The sequence below is a fragment of the Acanthopagrus latus genome, chromosome 23 (assembly GCF_904848185.1).
Source record: "Acanthopagrus latus isolate v.2019 chromosome 23, fAcaLat1.1, whole genome shotgun sequence".
In the NCBI taxonomy this organism is placed as follows: Eukaryota; Metazoa; Chordata; class Actinopteri; order Spariformes; family Sparidae; genus Acanthopagrus; species Acanthopagrus latus.
In genome coordinates this window covers 20,257,537-20,281,576 of record NC_051061.1, presented here as the reverse complement: position 1 = coordinate 20,281,576, position 24,040 = coordinate 20,257,537, and the positions used below count along the sequence as shown (strand labels likewise).

Sequence of the window (24,040 nt, the reverse complement as noted above, 5' to 3'; positions counted from 1 at the left end):
ATATCTGTAAATGAACAGGCCCTTCTCAAGTTTGTTCTCAAACTTGCTAGGAACTAGTATCAGTCGTGAGCAACACGGACACATTAGTGTGTGACACACGGTGGTAGAACCATGTGGAAGGCGTCGTGTCGACTTCGTAGTTGAGTTGTTCCAGCGGTTGTAGACTCAGTTTTCCGACATGATGAGTGGAGTTGTCCTTCACAGCATAAATATAGTTTAGTGACATTTGGTGTCACTTTGTGGACACATTCAGCTTCCGTACATCTCGCTGAATAATGGGGAAATCCAAGGTATGTACCGGCCTGTGCTAACAGATTAGCCTCAACTGGTGGTTAGCCTCAGGAGGATTCAACACGAGAGGCGAAACATTATTATTTTTCTGTTTATGTAACTCATATTAAATGAGAAGCCTGTCGTTTAGCTGCTGTTGTGTGCAACAAAGATAATGTGGTATTGTTAAAATGACGAGGTGTTTTAATGTTAGCTGGTGTGCTAGCTAAGTAACGTGAGCTTTAAAAGCAAACTGTCTGTCACACATGTTAAATAAATATGTGCACATCGCGATTTCAGACCAAGAACCAGAAGAAGGCCCGAGCAACAGCCAACCATGTGGCCGAGGAGGTTTACGGAAGCGTCCCCCACTCCTTCGTGTTTCACCGGGGACAGATCGGGAAAAACGTGGGTCAGCTCATCATGGACGTGCGCAGAGTCATGCAGCCGTTCACAGCAGAGTCCCTGAAGGTCTGTGTGCAACTGAAGGCAGCACAGATGTGACTGTACATGCCTCCATGTTAATGCTGCAGGTTGAACATGCTTCATTTAGAGAAAAGAGTGAAATGTCAACTCAATTGGTGGCTTTAAATGACACCATGGCTGCAGATTTGTGCTCAACATTGGCAATTACTTTAACTTGTGAGTAAAATGTTGAGGTTCTCCTGATGCTCATTATGTCCCAAACTGTTTGTTTTGGTCTCAGATTAGGAAGAAGAACGTGCTGAAGGACTTTGTGACCATCGCAGGACCGCTGGGCGTGACGCACTTCATCATCTTCAGCAAGACGCCCACCAGTGTCAACATGGTGAGCCACTGAGTTTGGGGGACTTTACAGTTTTGCTGTGTTGGCGCTGTAACACCGTCAATCCAACAACACATTTCTTGTGCTTTTCAGAGACTTGCTCGACTTCCCAAAGGTCCCACGCTTCACTTCAAAGTGCTCAAGGTAAATATATGAACCTGTAAAGAAAACACCAGAACATTAAAGAAATGGGCTCAGATGATGACAGATTGATACTTGACTGTTAGTGATGTTTTCAAAGTAAACGCACTGAAGGGCCCGAACTGGAAAAGTCATTTGTAACTCTGAAATGTCCTCAGTTTTTATAAAGACTGTTCCTTTTCTCGCAGTACGCTCTCGTCAAAGACGTCGTCTCCACTCTGAAGAAGCACCGGATGCACGAGCAGCAGTTCACTCACCACCCGCTGCTCATCCTCAACAACTTCTCATCTGAGGGCATGCATGTCAAACTCATGGCCTCCATGTTCCAAAACATGTTTCCTTCCATTAATGTGCACAAGGTACCTTTTTTTTTTCTTCAGCCAAACTGCTGTCTTGTTGTTGCTTGGACTCAGGATTCACAGCCTTGTTGGCATGATGACAGTATAGTCTTCTGAGATTACCTTTGAGGATTTCTAAAAAGTAAACGCTTTCTGATTGTTGAATCTTTGAGTCATTTTGAAATGTAGAAGTTTAACACAAGAGTTCTCGCAAAAACAAATGGGCGTATTTTTGTTTTCCAGGTAAGCCTCAACAACATCAAGAGATGTGTGCTGATAAATTACGACACAGAGTCCGGCGAAATTGAATTTCGACACTAGTAAGTCAGTTTTATTGATGAATCTGTTGATTATTTTATCAATGAGTTGATGGTCATTAAATTGTTTTGAAAACAGTGAAGTTGGGCTCAGATGATGACACGTAGCGTAACATGACTGTTCAGTGATGTATGTTCAAAGTAAACGCACTGATGAGCCTCCACACGATGATCAGATTTCTTCTGTTCACTGATTTTAAATGCCTCACTGACCGATGTGATCGTGTTAACAACCCGCAGCAGTCTGAAGGTCGTCCCTGTTGGGATGAGCCGAGGAGTCAAGAAGCTGATGCAGGAGCGGTTCCCCAACATGAACAAGCTGGAGGACATCAGTGAGCTGCTGATGAAGTAAGGTTCTTCTTCTTCAAGGTCTAATTCTTAGTCCTGAGGTGAAATGGCGCCGAGTCTGTCTGCAGCTGAAGTGTCTGACGAGTTGTTCTGTGCTCCTTCTTCAGGGGGGTGAATCTCTCAGAGAGTGAAGCGGAACAAGACGGAGAACACAACATCACCGAGCTGCCGCAGGTTTACTCTGGCCGAGGCAACATGGCGTCCCAGCAGAGCGCCGTCCGACTGACGGAGGTGAGCGTGCTGATGAAGTGCTTCTTTTTATTTTAACCTTTCTTATTTGTGAAACACATACAATTAGGATACTCAGTCCAATTCAGAATGTCCCTTTTCTACAAACAAGTCGACACCGTTAGCCTTTACATGTGTATGTTGGGGTATAATAGGTACATATTCATAATCCACATACAGAGAAAATGATAAGACAGCACAGGGGAGATGAAATCTGCTTTTCAAACAGGATTAAACAGAGAAACGTGAACAACACTGTTTGGATGAAACCTGAACTGTTTCTGTGTCGACCTCAGATTGGTCCTCGCATGACTCTGCAGCTAATGAAGATACAAGAAGGCATGGGAGAGGGAAACATCCTTTATCACGCCATGAGTGAGTCCAGCACTTCATTTACCTCCCTGCTTGATGTTTTCTGGTGTACATGATGACAAAATCTGTATGAACTCCATGATTCATCTTTAAAAGTAAACGCTTACTGATACATCAAATATAACAGCTGCTTATCGAGATCTGTTACAGATTGTCTTTTAATGCTGATTGTTGTATGTCATGTTTTCCAGTCTCCAAGACAGAAGAGGAGATACAGGAGATCCTGAACAGGAAGGAGGCGCAGCTTAAAGACAAAGAGGATCGTCGGAAAAAGCAGGAGCAGAACGTTGCTCAGAAGAAAGAGAAACAAGAAGAGAACAAGTAATTTGAACGCGTATATGATTCGATCCCTCTGCCATGTCCAGTTTCATTTGGCTGCAGTGTGAAAAATTAAAATTTCTCTACTTGTAACAGGAAAAAGAGCCTGGAGGGCATTAAGAGGAAACTTGCCGAGGCTGAAGAGGACAGCGAGGTGGAGGATCCGGGCGCTCAGAGCAACCAGCCAGCTGCTGTTGAGTCTGACGATGAGGTGGAGTACTACAGACAGGCTGTCGGACAGGAGCCAGATGAAGGTGAATAGGATTGTGTTACTAACTATTATTAGCTCCTGGTTCTCGTTTTGAATTTAATTACTGACAAACACCTTTTTTTTTTTTTTCTCGTGCAGACATGTTCCCTAGTGCCAAGAGGAGGAAGATGTCCTCTGGTCAACCGCCAAGAAAAGACAGAGATGCCAGACCACCGAAGAGAAACGGTCCCGGAGGGAAAGGACGGAAGCAGTCCAGGGACGGGGAGAAACCGTTTGGAAAGAAAACGAGGCCTGGAGGAAAGACTTTTGGAGCAAAGAAAGCTGGAGATAGGGAGAAGAAATTTGGTGGGAAGAAGAGATTTGAAGGGAACAAAACATTTGGTGGGAATAAAAACAAGGACAAGTCATTCAGAGCTAAAGGTCAGAAAGCCAAGCCGGGCTTCAAGAAGAGAGGTGCAGGAGCGAAACAAGGCTTCAAACAGAGGAAAGGAAAAGGCTGAAGTCTTCACTCCTCCTCTGGACTCGGACATTGAATGTGTTATCATGCTGAGCAGCAGGTGGCAGCAAGCCGCCATTTGCCATCAATGAATGAGAGACGATTATTGCTGAAAATCAGCAGAGGAGAACAAAAGTGCTATATTTTTCACACTGTTTGAATTAATATTAATATGTACTTGTTCAATAAATTGTTTAAAAACATCTTCAGTTCAGCAAAATGTTTTCATCAGTGCACACATCAGGTTTCTTGGCTAATTTCAGGGACTTTCATTCTCTTCTGAGCCGCTTCTCTTACTGCAAGACTGTAAATTAACTTCCTTCATTCTTTACTACGTAAAAAGAGTGTAAAGGAACATTTGACATCACCTGATCACAGCAGGTGAACAGGATACAACTGAAGGACGTGCCAGCGGACAGACGTCATGCATTCACTAAGTCAGAGGGAACATTCATTCATACAAATGCATCAAATGTTTGTACTGAACAGGATCACAAATAGATGTGATGCCTTTTTTTTGATTCACCTTTAAAACTTTTTATGCAAGTTTACTTACAAACCAAAATCTCTGAATCTAAAATGCATGTGAAGTCCCGTGATGGTTCCTGTCTGTGGCTGATGTTTCCAAAAAAGGAAGAATTTAAGTACTTTTCTCTTGGAATTTTAAGAATGTGCCCCACAGGTATGATTTTCACTTTACCTATTACTACTTAGACATTCTGAGCCCAAAAAAGGAGGAATTTAACTGAAACCACCCATCATAGACTTTCACTCTCACTTGCTGAAGCTCCTGAACAGTTCTTCAACCAACATCTTCAGGGAACAACAGAGATGTAAGTAGCAAAACATTAAATCTCAAATGTAAGATTTTTTTTTTTTTATTTATCCCACAACAGAGAAGTTCAGTTCAACAAGTACAGAAAAGACAATAAGACAAACATGCATGAAATTAAGTAGAAAGTAAATGGAACAAAAAATATCTACAAAAACATCCTGAGTGGAAAAGTGATTGTTCAGGAAGTGTTTGAGTTGAACAGTCTGATGTGTGTGTGGATAAATGATCTGCAGCGATGATCTTAAAACACCCTGATAAAGTTTTAGTTTCTAAGTAAATGATGTGTGAAGAAATAAAATGGCTGTTGTGAAGCATTAATTTATGTTGATTTTACTTCACAGTGTTGTAAAAAAGTACCAGAAAAGTCCTTCTTAAATAAAAGTAAAGTTATTGTGTGAAAATGTTATAAATAATATCAGATACTTAAATATCTAAAGTACTTTCCTGGCCGTTACTGTACCTCAGTATAGTCAATACATGTAAAGTACACATGGTTCCTTGTGTGTTCAGCCTGGGTTGATTTTCTGATTTCTGAAATAACAGACTGTACTTTAGTCGCACCGCAGCCTCGATATGTAAGTCATGAACATCTACTGATCTGTAAAGTTAACATCTGATTCACACAAGAACTGCAGGTTATTTATCGTCAATCTGTTTCGAACCCCAAATCGGGGTTTCATCATAGTTTTGCTTCTTCAAATTGCGAAATGTTTGCAGAGGGCAGCCTCGGAGAGGAAGTGACATTTTAAGGGTTGACAAGTCATGTTTCAGGCAAAACAGCTTCTCACTTTGAATATTTAAGCGTTGGCTGGAGGACTGCTCACGTCTTCACACACACCACACAGGAAATGAACTTTGTCTCACACCAGGAGTCTGGTAAGTTACACTCAACTGACTTTATGCTTTTTTCTACATTTATCATTGTATACTTTGATGGTTAGTTAAAAAATAATGCTCTGATATTAATATATTCAATATAGAAAACAATTCAGGCTCAAACACTGAGGCTTGTTGCTCTCAATGTTTCTTTACTTCCCATAATGAGAAACGGAAATCAAAATGTGATGTTACAATCAATCAAAATCAGTGAGACTTGTGCTGAAATGATGGATTCACATTAAATTTCACTTTTGCAGATTTTGCACGCTATGACTTGTGTGAAAGCAGCAGGGAGACAGGATAACCTTTTGACAGAAACCAAGATGGTGCACAACTTCACCAAGTGTGAGAGGTTTCAGATCGCCCTGCTGCCCTCGGTGTACGGGATCGAGTTCATTTTGGCCCTGGCAGGAAATCTCTTCGCGCTGTGGCTGCTGGTGGTCAGAGAGCGGAGAAACTGGCACACCGGCGTCGTCCTGTCGTGTAACCTCGCCATCAGTGACTTGCTGTACGTCCTGACGCTGCCTTTGCTGATTGCCTACTACTCCAAGGAGAAGCACTGGATATTTGGCAACAGTGTGTGTAAAATCGAGAGGTTCCTTTTCACCTGCAACTTATACGTGAGCATCTTCTTCATCATGGCGATCAGCGTGAACCGATGCGTGGCCCTCAAGTGGCCCTTCTTCACACGGTCTCACGTGAAGCCTGTCCACGCCAAGGCCGTCAGCGTCGTCATCTGGATCATCGTTGGAGTCATTTCCTGCCCTGTGCTGACATTTTCCACCACTTGTGAGCGCAATAACAAGACTCTGTGTGTGTCCTTCTGTGACAAGACTCTGGGGGATGAGAGACCTCATCTGACCTACAAAATGTTTCTCGCTGTGTTTGGGTGTCTGGTTCCCTTCGTGGTTACTTTCATTTCCTACTGTGTGGTGATTCAGGTGGTGTGGAAGAATGTCAGCATAACCACTCTGGACAAACGCAAGGTGGCCCTGCTGGTTGCGTCAGTGCTTGTGCTATATGCCATTTCCTTTGTGCCATATCACGTCTTTCAGGTCCATCACCTGTATATGAAACTCAACGGCAACAATGATGTTTGCTGGGTCTACGACATGTACCAGGTGTCCAAGGGACTGGCTGCTCTGAACATGTGCATCCATCCGATCCTTTACGTGGCCGTGTTTGACAGTATAAGAGTGGCCTGTTGTGGGAAAAACCTGGAGGACAATAACAGTACAGAGATGAGAATGTAGATTTGCTCCTTGACAACTGCTCTGTGAAGTACATTATCATTTCATGCTGTAAAAATTAAGCTAATTTCATACCATATATTTTTTTACACAGGTGATTTTGATTTTGCCCATCTTATTGTTGTTATTTCTGACAGTTATTGCAGTGCAGTATTTAACCATCTGCAATAAACATTTCTTTGCTTTTGTAATGTGCCTTATTCTAACTTCCTGTCTGACCAAGTTGTGATTATGATCCACAGCATAATAGCTGGTGTAAACTCACAGGCACTTTGCTTCACTGCAGAGATTTTGTCTGTAACAGCTCAAACAATCAAATAAAATCATTATGGCATCACTTAGCCATCAAAACAGTTTCATCAAACGATTCAGGCAGGTTTTGTCTGAGGAAGTGGTTTGTTCATGAAGCATGGTGATTTCCTAATCACTGGTCATGTGTGGTCATCAGAGTAGGTGGTCAGATGTTATTCAGACGTTGTTCTAATGTTATTTGAAACATGCTGAGAGGTTTAGAATTACTTTGAAATTCAGGGGGTAAAAAATAACCACAGCCGAGAGAAAGGTAACCAAAGGGAAAACACATTTTTGCATCAGAAATAATGCTCCCGTCTTGCCTCATCTGCCACTTAAAATGTAACTCCACCAATATCACACATCAAAGTGTGTTAATAGGTCACTGCATGTGCCAGTAGTAACTATAAAGCCTTCAGTGACTCCAGAGGAAGAAGCACGTAATCTGGTAAATTTCCTCCAGTGATGTCACTCAGATCATGAAGTGGCACAGTGGATAGTGTTGGCACGAGGTTTTTAAAAAGACAAAGAATAGGTGGAATAATTAAACCATTTCTGATGTATCTAAAACCTGGTGCCCAAATTACCCACAATGCAACTCAGCTACTGAGCGTCACCCCTGCTGTCAATTCATCAGACTGCATGAAGCTTCCTCTGGAGCCAAAAAAGGCTTTAAAAGGCTTTTTCACATATGCAGAAGTGTAAACACACTGTAATGTGTGAAGTGGAGTTTGCTTTAACCTCAGTATTTTCCAGTGTCAAACATGAACAACTCCAGAGTGTTTTGTCATAATATCACGTGAAACAGCATATGTGATCACTTTATTTAAAAAAAAACAAACAAAAAAAAGACGATACAGTATGACTTTTATTTTGTAGCCAAAACGGTAAAGAATCGTGATGCTGTTATTGTGAAAGTTTCCTCCCGGAAGTGTGTGTGGTGGCGGCTCGGCTCGCGGTGCAACGCTCTTTGCGGTCCTGAAGCTAAGCTAGCTGAAAGGATGCCGTCGATTGAATACGACGAGTGAGTTATATTATTGACATTTCATCGTCTCTGCTCGTATTTTGTGTGTCCTATCGATCTAATATCGCATATAAATCTCTCCCCTTTCCAGCTCCAAGCCCAGCTGGGCAGACCAGGTCGAGGAAGAAGGAGATGAAGGTAAATAGCTAGCTGCTTCGGTTAGCTAACGCTAGCATGCCGCTTATAGTCTGGTACCCCGAGCAGGAGGCCGGCTAGGCGGCTTCCACTTCCACGTGGTTGTCGGGTGTAATACTGTAGTTTAAAATATACATACATTAGATCATTTGGCTAGCTAATCTTTAAACGGTCGTAGGTTTCGGAGAGACTGACATAAATCGACGGGTTACAGACGAAATATCGACATATGCTGCGGCCCCAGTCCCATGACGTAGGCGGTGTCGTTCACTGGTAGCGGCAAGATAGCTAAAAGTTAGCGAGCCTAGCGTTAGCAGTTTCACAAGGGATGCTACTGGCTGAATGTGAAATATGGCTAATGATGCAAGGAAGCTAACCTCTGTCTTTAACAGCATACACGTTTCCATTTAGCTGTCAATTGAAAACTGGAGATGTAATCAAGAGAGATGAGATGAGAGATTCATTGAAACTGACAGCAAGTGTTGATGGACAAACTGACTGTTATCCCAAGTTTATTTGAAGTGTTTACTCAGCTGGCAACCTCTGAATGGCCAACATATCAATAACTCTAATAGTTTGTTTCTTTTCTTTTTCTGGCTTGTTTGTCTTACATTGTCTTATTGTGTTTGGCAGGCACACTACCATCCCCCAAGGAAACCATCAAAGGAAATATAAAAACTATCACGGAATATAAAATAGATGATGAGGGAAAGAAGTTCAAGGTAATCTAAGTTTTATCTTATTTATCAGTACTTAGCAATTGATGGTTCTGTAAATAAGTTTTTCTGCCACTTTTGAGATGAATCTTCATTGATTAACAGTAACAGTTAAAATATTGCGTGGCAGCTTCAGCGCTCTTTACAGCTTTGATAGCCTGCATGCTTCATTGCATCTCTACATGATGATTTAGCAGTTGCTAAGTGCCACAAATATTTTGACTACAGTTAAGTAAGGCGCTTCTCTAAATTGAAGTGAATTATGCAATAGCTGACTTTTATTTTCTTTGTCCTCTAGATTGTGCGGACCTTCAAGATTGAGACAAGGAAAGCCTCCAAAGCTGTTGCCAGGAGAAAGGTCTGTACTTAAAGTGAATTTATCGAAGATGCATCTACATTAAGATGAACACGATTTGGGGTGAAGTCTGGTGTTTATTGTATATTGCTGTTTCATTTCAGAACTGGAAGAAATTTGGGAACTCTGAGTTTGATGCACCAGGTCCTAATGTTGCCACCACCACAGTCAGTGACGATGTCTTCATGACTTTCATTTCCAGCAAAGAGGTGAGCATCCATTGTGGGCTTTGAGATGCCTGTGCTGATGTCAATTTATGTAAAGTGGTCCAAGCAACGCATGAAAACGCATTTTAACTGTGGTATTGGTTTGTAACTCACTCTGTTGAGATCGTGACTGAGCCCCTTATCTTACCCTTTTGCAGGACTTGAACGCCCAAGACCAGGATGAGGATCCCATGAACAAACTGAAGGGACAGAAGATTGTGTCCTGTCGTATTTGCAAAGGCGACCATTGGACCACCCGCTGTCCATACAAGGACACCCTGGGCCCCATGCAGAAGGAGCTGGCTGAACAGCTCGGACTTTCCACCGCAGACAAGGAAAAGCCTGCTGGCTCTGGTACCATCAGCACTTCAGTCACATCATCAGATTCTGATTTGTTTTTCATGATCCACTGTTGGACTTGATGGTTGGTTGTTCTTCTCTTTCTCCAGCTGAACCAGAGCCTGCAGCGCCTGCACAGAGCAAGACTGGGAAGTATGTACCCCCGAGCCTGAGGGATGGAGGCACGCGGAGGGGCGAGTCCATGCAGCCCAACCGCAGAGGTGGGTGTAAGTAGCTTTCGTCTTTTTTTACTCTACATCCTTTCACGATTTATAATCTTTTTTTCCAGCTGTAAGAGCATAGCTAGTCACTAATAGTGTATGTTTGCATCTTACAGCTGATGACAATGCCACTATTCGTGTGACCAATCTGTCCGAGGACACCCGTGAGACAGACCTGCAGGAGCTGTTCAGACCATTTGGCTCCATCTCAAGGATCTACCTGGCCAAGGACAAGAACACTGGGCAGTCAAAGGTCAGCGCTCATCTTAAGAATTCAAAGACATGGTTCCTTTAATATTGACGGCGCTGAAATTCCCACACCTAATTCTTGCAAATGGTGTAGATATAGATTATTTTCCTGCTGCTTTTTCATAGCTTATTTAAGTAACTGGCTGGGGTGGTCATTGATGACATGCACATTAAGAATGATAATTATGAGAAACACAGAATTATCCAGTTGTCTTATCAATCAGCTGCTTTGTTTCCTGCAGGGATTCGCCTTCATCAGCTTCCACCGTCGCGAGGATGCAGCCAGAGCCATCGCAGGAGTGTCAGGATTTGGATACGATCATCTTATTCTCAATGTTGAATGGGCCAAGTAAGTGATCAACAGGGTTCTTAATCAAGTGTTCAAATGTGTCACTTGTTCTTGCTCCTAACCATATTTCTCTTTGCAGACCGTCAAACAACTGAGGATTCTATCAGAATACATTCGAGGATGATGCCAGATTTTATTATTGTGGTAGAATATGGCTGTTATCTAAATAAAGAAAATCCATGTTGTCACAATCTTTGTCATGGTTTCCCTTCATGTTTGTGTAGCTGTTACAATTCCTGGCAGCTTATATTCAGACTGATCCTTCAGTTTTAATTAAGATATGATGCTTCAAAGTCAAAGATCTAAAAACCAACGTGGAATGCTTAATATACAGTTTGAAATGCAGAAGTGCACATTGAATTCTCACAACTCAAACCACACTTGAGGATCGTACACTAGCGGTCATGACATTTCCTCACTGCATTGAACAACCACTTGGTCATGTGTAGTTTCCATGTAGTAAACCTAAGACTGTATAGCTTCGGTGAGTTTACATTTTGAGATTGCAGTATCAAAGTTATTTGTGTACTAAAAGCATGTTTGGCTAAACCAGTGAATACAAGAAATTGATCAAATCCAATATACACAACCAAGTGCTGCAGAATTGCAACATCACCACAGTGACAATATAGAGAAAGACATTGGTGGGGACCACAAGCTCTTCTGGTTAAAATGTTCACCTCTAAAGTCTGGTGAGTTGAAACCTCAACCATGGGTGTCTGTTGCTCAGGGGTAGATCCAGTGTCTTTATCAGAAAGTTGCTGGTTTGATTCCCCTGGTCTGCATGTTGAAGTAGGCTAGGAACTGGTCCCAATGTGCTGGTTGGCACCTTGCATAGCAGCAGAGATGCATGTGATTGAAATACTGTAAGTTTCTGTGGACAACAGCGACAGATAAATGCCCTACATGTGAACCAGAAGAACGTAAACTGCCATTTGTTATAACTGAAGTTAAACAATCTGGATATGAGATACTAGGTGTGAACACACTAACTTCTAAATGAGCAGCTTTAAAAAGCACACATTCAGTAACTATGGTGTTGGGTTCAATACATTACATTTACAAGTGATCAATTTCATAAGAGCTTTATTTGAAACATTACACATATAAAAACTACATACAATTTATCCCACAGCGGGTGAACATTTCCCAACAACATGATTAAAAGCACATTTAAAAACCGAAAACATGGAATGGCACTGCACTGAATGTCCATGGCTGTCACTTAGTGACACAGTTGAAAGCCAGCTTATTTAAAAAGGAATGATTGCCTGAAACGTCAGGATCTGTGAACCGATTCTTGTTGGGAAGGTAACCAGGGGACTAATCAGTGACCTCCATCTTCTCTTGTTTAATGTTCTCTGGAAGGAAAGATACAACATGTGTAAGACTGGATGCATATTTAAGGATAAAATGTCAAAACAGAAGCGCATACTTCAGAGAGAATAGTCACCTGTTGCCTTTTCTTCCTTCATTCTCTCAATGACACACTTCTTAATCTCCATGCCTATGGCCCTGGAGAGTGGAGGGGGCACAGCATTTCCAACCTGGCAAAAAACAGGAAGAAACAATTAAATAATGTCAGTAGTGTGTCAATTGAACTTTGATTTACTTTAGACTTTGCAGAGAAGCCATGTTGGCATTGTTTGTAACTTCAGTATTAATGAAATAACGCTTGTTGTTTTGGCCACTTGAGGGCAGCAGAAGCAAGTGATAAAACATCAGCTTCTCAGTTAATACAGCAAATTTGTTATGAACAGTTTCCTAATCACACACACAAAGTGAATATTAGCCTTGGCTTGAAACACCCCTTTACATGAATGCTAATATTGCTCCAAGTCTGTTTTGGGGAAAATATCTGAATCTTTAGCTGTTAAATGATCAAAAGATAGTCACCAAATGGTGTCGCTAAAGTTTTGTCCTGTGCAACTAGTCAGTGGCTCTTTCCCTGAAAAACAGCTGCCTGCTGTCACCTTAATCACTATGAAAATGATGAGTTTGAACCAAATTGCACAACAAATAGCAAAACAATGAGCTTAAGGATAAATATTTGGTGATTTCTCCTGTGACCCGAAACAGTGACTGACCCCCAAATCTGCCACTGTCACACACCATATTTTGGAACCAAACGATTCTACCTGTCTGTGTTTGTCCAGGATGTTTCCAAAGAAGCGGTAGGTGTCGGGGAATCCCTGAGAGCGTGCACACTCCCTCACACTGACCACTCTGTGCTGCTCGGGATGCAGAACACGGCCCTGAAATTAAAAGATTCAAAAGTCAAGTTATCTGTTACAGGATTTAAACACATTGCAGGGTGTTTCAAAGTCCGCTTCCAATAAGGTCAAGCACCTTTGTGTTTTTGATTCCAAACACATATTTATAAGAAGCTGATGTACCTGCTTGCCCATGGGCTCAGGGTTAGTGACCGTTGTACTGAAGAAGCCGTCCCACTCCAATCTGCCATAAAGTCCGGCCCAGTGATTGTGGCGGTTGCCAGTGTGGGGCAGACACCAAGGAATCAGGGTGTTGAACTGCCTGTCTGCAGGGTCGCATGGCTTCCCTAAAACCACAAACATAATCAGAGATCCCGCCACACTACTTCATAATAGAAACAAAGAGGGCTTATGTTTTTATACACCTACATACCTCCTGCACAGGTGCAAACGCCTCTGAGTGCACCAGTGCTGCTGCGCCCATTCTTTTTGTCAGGGTGGGTGTAACGCAGCTTCTTGGTCATGGTGCCGTCTCTCAGCCGGACCTCAAGGTTGGGCAGATCCCTCCAGTCAGAGCCTGGAGCGAGGGGGATGTGACGCATGCGACCCTCAACCAGAGCACTCATGTCCTAAAAACACAAAGATCCATCTTGTTAGAAACTTGAGTTTTACCATCACTTACAGAGTAGAGCACATAAACCCAGTACAGCTACATTGTGTTAATGTTACCACCAAGACAAAAAAGGCCAAGTGAGACAGCCCACCTTGCAGATATGATCTCGGAGGATCGGCTGGTATTGTGTGCCTCTGATCTGCCTCTGGAACCAAGACTGAGGCTCCCCGTTGTAGGAAATCTCCAACGCAGCTGCACCATTGCGAATCTCTGGCAGGTCAGACATGGTGTCCCTGACAGTGATGGTTCTGTAGATTCCTCCATTGCCTCTGTTGAAGGCAAAAGAAAAAATGAGTTTTGTGCACAGTCACACTGAGGGTTTGTGATCCAGAATGATGGATCAATAACTAGTATAACAAGAAATGTTTACATACCGTGTGACATTACTGACGTATTTCTTTTCGTCCACCACCACGCTCAGAGAGCAGGCTCTGGGGGCAAACACATGCAGAGGCTCAGGATAACGAGGCAGCTCCTCGCCTGGAGCAGCAGCCAGGATGATCGCCCTGCGGCGGGTCTGGGCAACACCATACTGACCAGCCTGAGGAGGACAGGATTCAGCATGTTAGTGGTCTAGTGAAAATAGTCCTCACATGTGCGACAGTGAAAAGTACGGAAGTCAAGAACGGCCAAGGATTTTTTTCTTTTTATGCACTGTTATCTTGTGATGACGACAAATTATCTCGTTATCTCGATATAACTAAGTTTATCACGAGAAATCAACCTTTGTTATATCGAGATAAAGAGATACAAGTTGTTATCACAAGATAAATCCATTCTCGGCTTGCGTAGAAAATCGGGCAGTTGTGTCAGAATTCTAAATTCAATAACATAAAACTTCACTGATTTTTTAATTTTTATTTTGGAGGTTTATATCCAAAAGTCTCATTAGTCAGACCTACCTGCAGGACACCAAAAGTGCACTGGTAGCCCATGCGCACAAGACAGCGTAGAGTCAACTTCAGGACCATGGAGCTTTTGAATGACACAAAGTTCCTCACGTTCTCAAGCAGGAAGAATTTGGGTCTGTAGTAATCACAGTAACTGAAAGAGAAGAAAACATTTCACATTTCAGTGTATGGTTGCTAAATCTCTAGAGGTTCACGATGACAATCTGCTCTTTAGAGACCCTGACCTGAGATAGGAGACCACGAGGGAGTTCTTGAATGCAGAATAAGTGCGAGAGTTGAAGCGGTTCATCCCACTGAACCCTTGGCAAGGAGGTCCTCCACACAGCATCTCCACGTCACCTTTCTGAGGCAGCTTCTGGCCAAGAGAATTCGTCTTCTCTCCAGACATGACCAACTTTAGCAAGATGTTGCAGTCCTCAGTGAACACTGTGGTGCCAGGGTTGTTGAGCCTGAAGGCCTGTGCTGCAGGCTCCCACATCTCTATGGCCCACAGAGTCTCAGAGATACCTAAAGGAAGAAATAACTCGTGTTTTAAGCACTGAGAAATAAAACTGTAGTACCTGGAGATATGCATGTAAACATATGTGGACCTGAGAGCACATTTCATGATTGGCATTGAAAAATAATTTACCAGCCTGGTGGAAGCCTTCAGAAAGTCCACCGCAGCCAGAGAACACATCCAGTGTGCGATATTTGGGCACCTTAAGTGTCTGTGGCTCAGTCTGAGAGTCCTGTGGTTCCTGTGCAGCAGAAGCCTTTCCTTTGCCTTTACCTTGAAGAGAATAAAAGGATAATTAGATTAAGATTTCAGAGAGCCTAAAACCAGATTTAAATTTTCTCGTGCTTGCATTTTTACCTTTCCCTTTGCCCTTTCCTTTGCCTTTATGCACAACTGAGCGAGCATGATTTGGAGGGTCTTCAAAGCCTTTTGATTTTGCATTATAGGCCTGTGAGAGGAAGACCAAAAGAACAAACATTTACACAATACTGAAGATTTCAAATTAAGGAATAATATGTTTAAGTCTTCCCAATTTAGCTCAACATTTGATCTCTGATGCACACTTATAAATGCCAGTATGCCAATCTGAAATTCTGGATAACAACTGTACCTCCAGGAAATAGAAGCGGTCTGGTCCACCACTGGAATAGTCCTGGACTGATTCATTCAAGTCTTCTGCGTACTCAACTTGACAGCGTCCGAGCACCTCGGACATGTCAACAGTCACTTCTTCATCACTCCAGTAGAGCTGGTTGATGTCTGTATGGTAACTGGCTTTGACACCTTTGTGAGTGTTCTCAGGCCTGATAGATGAGACAAAAGCCAGTCAACTCTTTACAAATCAATTGTCGTCATTCTGGGTTTAGTCCTGTAACCAATCACTCTAATGTATTTTTACCTGTAGAACTTGTAGAGTCGCAGTTTGACCTCTGAGACATCGGGCTTCCCGTTGCTGCGCCTGTGACAGAAGATCTCCTTGATGCGCCCGATGCGGAAAGGCTCGGGAGCATCCAGGTTTGACCCCTTGATGTAGTCTGATGACTTCCTGTAATATTCTGGATACAGCTCTTCATCCACATCTTCCTTCCTGTGGGAGCGCTTCACTGGACTCGCTGGCTTCACACTGAGCGCAGGCAAAACAATGCAATGAGTCTCGGACATATTCCTAATCATACAAGTTTGGAAAAGTTCCAAGTTTTGAATCAGGTTCCTCACCCGAAATTAAATGCATCAGGAGGCAGGTAGACGCCGTCTCCGACCTTAAACTGCAACCCCTTAAAGTAGGCCATATTATACAGAGCCTTGGAGTCGTTGTCTTGGTCCGGCAGGGCTTCAGATGCACGAGGCATTTCCTGTTCCTTCCTTTCATTAGTCCTTACACAGCTGCTACAGTACCTGGAAGCAAGAAAATACACAAGGTTTAAAAAAACAAAAACAAAGAGATATCGAGTGTAGTTCAAATATGAGTGGATGGTGCTTACTTGAACTTGCAGTCTTCAGATGAAGCGGTCTTGGGAGGCGTCTCAAAGCGGGCAAACTCTGTGTCGTACCAGAACTGATAGAAGAAACTCTTCCCGTCATCGTCAATCACTTTGATTTCATTGTCCATGCCGCCCTTTAAAAACAAAAATAACCACAGCGTCAAGAAAAATGTCTAAGAAAATGCAAATTCACCTTCTGTCAAGTTAACTCACCTCCATAAACCAGTTGTTAGATGGAGCTTTATACGTGACGTTAACTTTGGCTTGCACGTAATTGAGCTGCATGTCTTCACACTCGTCAACAAGGACGAGCTCGAGTGGATCAGAACACTCTCCCAGCACTGTGTGGATCCCACGAAGGAACCAGTGGGCGTGGAACATCTTTCCATGGTTGTCCTCCCACAGTGACGTGATCCTGAGAGGGAATAAGTCATTACAATCACGCAAACCACAGTGTTACCAAAATATTATTGAGATATCTGAAAAGTCTCACCTGGCCAGATACAGAGGAATGGATGGATCCTCTGATGAGACCGAGACACAGTCTCCCACCTCCAGCTCTTCATCATTCAGACTGACCTTCCTGTAGTACTGCCTCTTCCCCTCAGTCTGAAGGGGGTGGAGATAAAACAAACATCATGTATACACACATGGCTGGTGGTATGACCAGAAAAATTCATCATAACCACAAAGGATGAGGAAAACAAATACCTGAATAGGCTCTCCAATCCATGTCAGGCTGCACATAGTCTGCTTCTTCCTCTTGGCTTGGGAAACCTTTTTGGTCTTTTCAACTGGAACATCGATCTCTTCAACAGTCTCATCATCTTCAGCCTCCTTAACTGCCAAATTTGGGCATCTGAAATAAGAGTTGTGTGTTGAAAAAAGGAATTAAGGACTAGAGACCTTTATGTGCTGCAACCTTATTTTTGAAAGTCTGTTTAATGTGGAAGAATCCTCCAAATGTTTGCAGTGACAAAGTAATCACACATCAAGAAACTAAACCTTCACTAACATACATTCATAAAGACTGCAGAATGAACAGCTCAGAGATACACTAACCTTCTCTGCTTACAAGCCTGCTTGCTTTTGCCACTTCCTCCAAATTTGATCATGTCCTTGCAAGCTGTACACTTGCCACAATCTGGGGATTGGCAAACCTGAAAACAAGTGAAAAAAATTAAAAAATAAAAATACAAAAAAATGCATGGGTTCAACTTTTCATCTGCCATCTAAATGCCCACCATATACTGCTGAAATAGTGGGTCTGACTTCCATAACCACTCACCTCACAGACACCACAGCGCTGTCTTTTGGCCCCCATACTCTCTTTATCGTTCTGTTCTATCTGATCAGAGAAGAAGGTATCAAAGATCTGGTACACCAGCGTGGTAGTGGTCGCTTTAGTCGGTCCCTTGCTGTCCTTCTCAATCTTAGTTGGGTGACGAATGGCCTGTCTTCTGGCAGCTCTCCTGTCGACAGAATAAAGCTTGTGTTCAGAGGAGAGATCCACTTGTTTTTGCACTCAACACCTGATGATATGTGGAGCGATGGCAGTATGAAGCCCCTGGCCGTCAACACACCACAGCATCAGGCCATGCAACATAAGAAACAAGCAAACAAAACCAAACAGACACACTCAAGATGTACAATGCAGAGTTCCTGTTGGATGCAAATGGCCGATTAAGGCTGTCACAAAACATTCAGGCCTGCAGAGAGTTACGACGTCGCTCTCACGTGGCAACCAGTGTTATTTTCCCCCTGAAGGTCTTAAAATCATTTTCACACTCAACTAAAAATGTTTCAAACCTCTGTGTTCCAAAAATAATTAATGTAGTTTGTCTCCCTAAATGACAGACAAGAAACGCAGCATTAAAAAAAAAGGTAGCCCAGGTGTAACTTCACTTGTTAACCCTTTATAAAAAACCTGATGCGTCACATCAGACATCACCACATTGGGCATCTTATTCGCTACACAACTGTCAGCTTATTGTAGCACGGATTAAGTGCCATGAGAAAACCCTCCAGGAGACGTGGCTTACACTAGAGGCTTCACCGGAAAAAAAAAAAAAAAGAAAAAAAAAGAACGAACGTTCAAACTGGAAAACTGCTTCCTTTTAGGGATCATTCCAGCCAATCTGACATACATACTCTGTCAACTATTAGATGTCAAAAGTACAAGAATATAGTTTGCATGACTGCAACGTTGAACAAAAATGAAAGCTCGCATATTTGAACAATTAAGTTTTTGAAAAATCCTACCAAACATAGCGTTATAATTATTTGTATTGACTGTGACTGACCAAGATGGCTTCTGGTTAACACAATTTCCTTGGCCAGAATTCAAATATGCCAGATAAATTAACGATGTAAAAGCAAAATAAAATTATAAATTACAGCATGAACCCTGGAATAATGCCGTTTTTGTCTATATAGCCTCTAAATGCTTCACACTAACACATCACCATACAAGCTAAGGATGCATTCACAACAAGGCCGACCTACCAGTACAGCAGCATGCTGCATTAGGAAATGTCAAAGGAATGTTAGACATCAGGGAGAACAAGGAGGGAGGAGCAGAAATACAGGAATACAAGCAAATAAATAAAATTAACTTCACATCTTGAAGCGTGTGTTGCAAAGGAGCTGCTGCTAATAAATCTGGGTGAAGCTGGAAATGGGGAGTCTTCATTTAAATATTACGAAGCATATACACTGCCCACGTTTCGCTTACAGCGATGATTGCATGCACCGAGGGGCCAACAATCTGCAGAGTCACGGTTTTTCTTTTTTTTACTATACCATCATACTATCCCTTTAAAAAAGGCTCGGGAATTAGAAGTCGATGCTTTATGGTAAGCAGGAACCAAGTCATAATCGTCGTTCAGCTGTACCTTTTTCCCAGAGTGACTCCGGCAAGCTTGATCAGGTCTCTCATGCAGGGAGTGACAATGATCGGACTCTCGTCTGAGTCACCGGCCTCATCGTAGCTCTCCACCTGCTCCACTACAAACTGGGCATGGCGCAGCAGTGTGTCCTCAGTGAAGCAGTTGAAGTTCAGTCCTGCAGGAGGCACAGTTGTCTGAGGGCCGAAGAAACAGAAGTTGATCCGGGGTCACATTTTTTCTTTATCTCAGAAATGTTACACTCACAAAACATCAGATGTATGGGTGTGACTGGGCTAATGTTAATAAAGCATCCTCTTTTAGCAGCAAAATGCAACTTCTGGGAAAAAGACAGATTGTCAAAATACTCATATTGTCAAATACTGATGCTTTTGGTCAACAGCTCACATCTGCTGACGTCACACGAAAGCAAAGTCTTCATATTGCAAAAGTTGTCTAAATTGTTAACCTCATATTAGAGGCTTTAACACATTTGTTGTAATCAACTAAAGTCCACACCTCGATCTTGTTGAGAAGGTCCTCATAAGTAGCATCACGATTCTTCTGGAGAAATTCCACCACAATCTTGCTCATGTAGATCTTCTCCTGCATTAGTGCAAAGATGGGTGCGTATTCCTCACTTGACTGCATCAGGATGTAATCGGCAAAAGCTGGATTATGAAGACAGAGCAATTAGTGCATTTTACAGGGTATAGACACATACAAATCTGGAGCAGAAATCTTAAAAAGTCTACCTGTAGTGAAACCAATAAGAGCTTTTTCTCCACCATCAAAACCTGTGATCCACCAGGCATTGATGGGTCCAAGCTTCTTGGCAGGAACACCACCTGATAAGAAAGAAATGAATAAACAAACACAACACACATTAACTAATGTGAATTTGCTTGGTTGTTATGAACAAGAAGGGGAAAAATACATTTTACAACCCACATTAAGTTTTCATTTTTAAAATGTGCGTTTTCATACCATCCAAGCAAGGGTTGTCATCATAGATGGGTTTAACAACACAGCTGAAGTAGAGCTCAACATTCTTCTCAATCAGTCCAGAGTCAAATGGACAAAGATGGCCGCGCTTGTCATACACACTGCAAGACAAAAGTCAACGCAATCACACAAAACTTCAGTCGCTGCAATACAAAAGCTTCCATCACTTCAAGTATTTCCCCTCCTTAACTGGGTAAACTGGCCAAGTATCACCTAAAACCCTGAAGACGCTTACCTGAAGTTTGTAATCTTGTGCTGTGGGAGATCCTCATAGCTCTCAAACCCATCCTCGTTTGAGTCAAACAGGGAGAGGCGCTCATCTGTTAACATTTCTGGTTCATCCAGCTGAAGATGGAAGGTGCAGAATTGTTTCAGCTTTAAAAATACTTCCAGTCAACACAAGTGATGTCATTCAAAATAAAAACATTACACATGCACCATTACAACAACCATAAAAAAACTGGAAGAAAAAGAAACTGACAGGATTCATGTAATAAACTAATCATTAGCAAAAGTGCACATGGAAAATGTAGTCCATTCAAAACAAATTGAAGGTTTACAACATGCATGATAAAGCCACTGCTTGAACAACAAACTCTCACCGCATTATCAGGATCCCCCTGAAAGAACTTGAGGTCTGAGTCATCTAAATACTGTCTGCAGTCTGGACATTTGGGAGGTGGTGTCTGAAAAACAAATCCAAAAAACATTTAGTACATGTCAGTACTAAATATTAATATTCACAAAAAGGTTTTCAGCTATGACATCGAAGTGAAAGACCAGTTCATTACCTTTGCAGCAGAAACAGGCTTAATAGTCTCGCTCTTCGACTCCTCTGGAGCAGCACTGCATAACGAAAAGCAACAGTACGTTCGCTAATGTGTGAGCTCCATAACATTTAAGAGACGCTCTTGTCCAAAGCAACTTACAATGAGTACATTAGCCACAATAAAACTACAACATCTCACTGTCAGAGTAAAAAAGAAAAAAACAGAAACATTTTCCAAGACCTCATCTGAGCATAGTAGCTGCTTTTTAATCAAGGATACCTGAAGTACATAAGGGTTAGAACATCACATAACGTTTGGGCTGTAGAAGATGTACCTTTCAAGTGAGTCAACTTTGAGACGCTTCTCCTCCCGTGTCTACAATAGATTTGAAAGTATGGGCAATGTTAGTTACCAAACATTGACACAGTGACCACCTCTTGATATTTAAAAATGCCTCACCTCTTCTACAGTATCTTCCTCTTTCTTCACTTCAGGTTGTCCATTAGTGGCTTCTCCAGTCAAGTCTTCAGACTTACGCTTTTGACTGCAAAACAGATTTACATAAAACAAAATTTAAGAAAAGGGAAGGAAAAAAAAAAAGACTTGAACAAGGCATGATAAAACTTGGTGGGTTTTTTTGGTGAAAATTAGTGAAGAGAATGACAAAGTATATGGCACAATACAAAACTAATATACGCACACTTTGGAGAACATTGACAAGATGGTTGGCTGTTTCCCACTGTTTCTTGTAACTCTGGTACTGGCTGGAGACTCTACAAGGAAAAAACAAGATTGCATTTTATATATACACATACTATTGTTTCAAACCATTTAAAATTGGAGTCCTCTCCATCTTTAAATATACCATTATATAAATATCAATAAGAAGTTTCAAACTTGCTTTTGGGCTCAGAATTTCCCTTGCTCCTGCGTCCACCCTTTCCTTTGGGAGCAGTTGGTGACTTGACAGCCTCCTCCTCCTCTTCCTCCTCCTCCTGTACGTCCATGGTTACCTCTTCACTGTCCTCATCTTTGTGGGAGCCATTTGTGAAGCCATTTGTCTTTCCATTCTGCTCCGTGCCATCAGCATGTGAGCCGTTTTCAAGATGAAGCTCTTTCCCTAGCAAAGTCTTTACTTTAGAGATGTACACCTCCTGTGGAACGTGCATGGAATACATTAAAAACATCACAGGGCGAATAAAGAGCAGTACATTTCAGCAACCAGTGATGATTCCTATAAGTTAAAGAGTCACAAACCATGGAAATCTCTGAACTTTTCATCTTTTCCTCCAGGCTGGTAAGCTGGTCCTGAGCATCAACATGCAGGAAGTCCTGCACCAACTTGAGTTTCTCTTTCACATGATCCTGGAAGGGCATTTGGATTAAAAAAAAGCATCACATCAGAAAAGCCTTGTTAAACTTGAAGATATGAAAAATGACAAAATATATGGCTGCATAACAGAATCAGAAAGGCTACTAGCAGCAGGTCAACTGTTAACAGAATCATCCTTAGACAACTTAATCATTAATTATTAAAAATAAATAATATTTGTGGTATCTAAAGTGTTAAAAATTTGAACTGCAAATGCTTTACATAAAAATAAATCCTTAAGTTCAAGATGACATCATCAAGCCTGGTACTAATTAATCTCTTCATCACACTTTGGGGAGTAATAGTGTTCATGATATTAAATCCAAATTAATTTTCTAACATGCAGGGCTTCTGAGGTGCAGCCCGGGGATTTGCATCTGTATGCCATCATCCATAAAGTTCAGCTTTAAATCGAATGGAAGAACTACTTCAAAAGTAATTAATTATGATTGAATGAGACATAATTAAAGATTTAGATAAGTGAAATCCTACTAAAGAGTAATGCTTCCCTCTAATGTGACAGTATACCGTTAACCTACAAATCATGCTGAATGGTGAGCAACAAAATGAGCACTCATCATCAGCACCAAATAGTGACCAGCTGCAGTCACACTTGTTGAGATCACTTGCAGGCTTTTGCTGATAGAAGGGAGACACAGAACCCACCTCGTCTGAAGAGCCATCCTCGTCCAGCACCTCCAGCCTGAACAAGACACGACGAACATGTCAAAACACCGCTACGGCGACTGTTAAGTTAATTATCGTGCAAATCACCCACGACCACATTTCCCCACCAAGCGTTTAGCAATAAAACCGGAGTGACGGGGAGCTAGCAGGAACAAACACAGCAAAACTTCCTGAGTGGCGCCAAATCCCTCACGCTGCTCCATCCATTGACAGGCTATGATGCTAACTGGCTGACGTTAACTGGGGGGGGGCTAACGTTAACTCAGTATGCGGCATCAACCCCGACTGTCAAGTGGCAACAAGCTAACGCTAGCTGCGGCTGCTACTACAAACAAAAAAAGGCAAAGTAGTGGCCCCGGTCACGACAACCAAGTCACGTCTAAAGCAGACAGTTGTGTGGTTTTCACTGTTGTTGTTGTTGTTGTTGTTGTGGCTTTTGAGAGGACAACAAGCTACATGCATGCTACATCATCTGGGCATTATTAGCATTCACGTTACTAATGTTACCGTACCTTTTCCTGACATCCTCTGGCAGAGACAGTGAAGTCCTGGATGGCATGGTATACAGCTAGCTAAGCGCAGACGACAAAAGAGATAAAATCGCTTTAAAAGCAGTTAAAACAATGTTCAAACCCGCCGTTGGCGACTACAGCGCGGCTCCACAGTGACTGCCTGTTGAGAGCTGATTCTTGCAATGGATGCTATAAGCAATTCGGGCGCGCGGGCCGTCTTTTCGCGCGGAAACCCGGGTGTTGTGGACTGTACCACTGCGGTGATCTGCGGGTGGATCACCTGAGTGAGGGACGTAACATTTCCCTTCCTGAATGAATCATTTGGGTACAAAACACAAT

At 42.3% G+C, this 24,040-nt stretch overlaps 3 protein-coding genes across 4 annotated transcripts; 2 read left to right on the top strand and 1 right to left on the bottom strand.

The window, feature by feature from the left end:
* The first annotated feature begins 39 nt into the window (after positions 1–39).
* LOC119013803 (suppressor of SWI4 1 homolog) lies at positions 40–6,994 on the top strand. Its single transcript, XM_037088647.1, has 13 exons — positions 40–290; positions 571–741; positions 977–1,078; positions 1,169–1,219; positions 1,405–1,575; positions 1,798–1,874; positions 2,112–2,219; positions 2,327–2,450; positions 2,744–2,822; positions 3,011–3,140; positions 3,234–3,391; positions 3,487–3,845; positions 5,816–6,994. The coding sequence occupies exons 1-13, from the start codon at positions 276–278 to the stop codon at positions 6,809–6,811; spliced, it is 2,541 nt and encodes an 846-aa protein (XP_036944542.1). The 5' UTR covers positions 40–275; the 3' UTR covers positions 6,812–6,994.
* Positions 6,995–8,011: 1,017 nt separating this feature from the next.
* eif3g (eukaryotic translation initiation factor 3, subunit G) lies at positions 8,012–10,886 on the top strand. 2 transcript variants are annotated; one of them, XM_037087589.1, is made up of 10 exons: positions 8,012–8,123; positions 8,215–8,261; positions 8,892–8,980; positions 9,273–9,332; positions 9,434–9,538; positions 9,694–9,889; positions 9,985–10,095; positions 10,212–10,348; positions 10,587–10,693; positions 10,773–10,886. In XM_037087589.1, exons 1-10 carry the CDS (start codon positions 8,101–8,103, stop codon positions 10,786–10,788), a joined length of 891 nt encoding a protein of 296 aa, XP_036943484.1. In that variant the 5' UTR covers positions 8,012–8,100; the 3' UTR covers positions 10,789–10,886. The 2 variants fall into 2 exon arrangements, with proteins under 2 accessions (XP_036943484.1, XP_036943483.1); XM_037087588.1 differs by having other exon boundaries at positions 8,013–8,123; positions 9,985–10,101.
* An 876-nt stretch (positions 10,887–11,762) lies between these two features.
* On the bottom strand, positions 11,763–23,899 carry dnmt1 (DNA (cytosine-5-)-methyltransferase 1). Its single transcript, XM_037088487.1, has 34 exons — positions 23,702–23,899; positions 23,169–23,205; positions 22,388–22,495; positions 22,032–22,284; positions 21,831–21,903; positions 21,590–21,674; positions 21,465–21,505; positions 21,152–21,206; positions 20,963–21,046; positions 20,596–20,705; positions 20,343–20,461; positions 20,111–20,203; positions 19,875–20,026; positions 19,365–19,552; positions 17,759–17,942; positions 17,533–17,630; positions 17,182–17,329; positions 16,964–17,079; positions 16,684–16,885; positions 16,471–16,604; positions 16,205–16,384; positions 15,888–16,112; positions 15,600–15,792; positions 15,347–15,437; positions 15,122–15,262; positions 14,715–14,997; positions 14,482–14,623; positions 13,954–14,120; positions 13,671–13,848; positions 13,340–13,535; positions 13,090–13,253; positions 12,832–12,948; positions 12,147–12,240; positions 11,763–12,054 (listed from the first exon to the last, which is right to left on the bottom strand). Exons 1-34 carry the CDS (start codon positions 23,746–23,748, stop codon positions 12,017–12,019), a joined length of 4,536 nt encoding a protein of 1,511 aa, XP_036944382.1. The 5' UTR covers positions 23,749–23,899; the 3' UTR covers positions 11,763–12,016.
* Positions 23,900–24,040: the final 141 nt, after the last annotated feature.

What these genes read in the sequence shown, in the direction of transcription:
- eif3g (XM_037087588.1), top strand. Translation starts at nt 8,101, where the DNA reads ATGCCGTCGATTGAATACGACGA. An exon ending in CGAGGAAGAAGGAGATGAAG is followed by an intron (nt 8,262 to 8,891) that starts GTAAATAGCTAG and finishes TGTGTTTGGCAG; the next exon opens with GCACACTACCATCCCCCAAG. An exon ending in AGAACACTGGGCAGTCAAAG is followed by an intron (nt 10,349 to 10,586) that starts GTCAGCGCTCAT and finishes TGTTTCCTGCAG; the next exon opens with GGATTCGCCTTCATCAGCTT.
- dnmt1 (XM_037088487.1), bottom strand. Translation starts at nt 23,748, where the DNA reads ATGCCATCCAGGACTTCACTGTCTCTGCCAGAGGATGTCAGGAAAAG. An exon ending in TTGTCAATGTTCTCCAAAGT is followed by an intron (nt 21,675 to 21,830) that starts GTGCGTATATTA and finishes TCTGTTTTGCAG; the next exon opens with TCAAAAGCGTAAGTCTGAAG. An exon ending in AGGGGGATCCTGATAATGCG is followed by an intron (nt 20,706 to 20,962) that starts GTGAGAGTTTGT and finishes TTCCATCTTCAG; the next exon opens with CTGGATGAACCAGAAATGTT.
- LOC119013803 (XM_037088647.1), top strand. An exon ending in TTCACTTCAAAGTGCTCAAG is followed by an intron (nt 1,220 to 1,404) that starts GTAAATATATGA and finishes CTTTTCTCGCAG; the next exon opens with TACGCTCTCGTCAAAGACGT. An exon ending in CTTCCATTAATGTGCACAAG is followed by an intron (nt 1,576 to 1,797) that starts GTACCTTTTTTT and finishes TTTGTTTTCCAG; the next exon opens with GTAAGCCTCAACAACATCAA.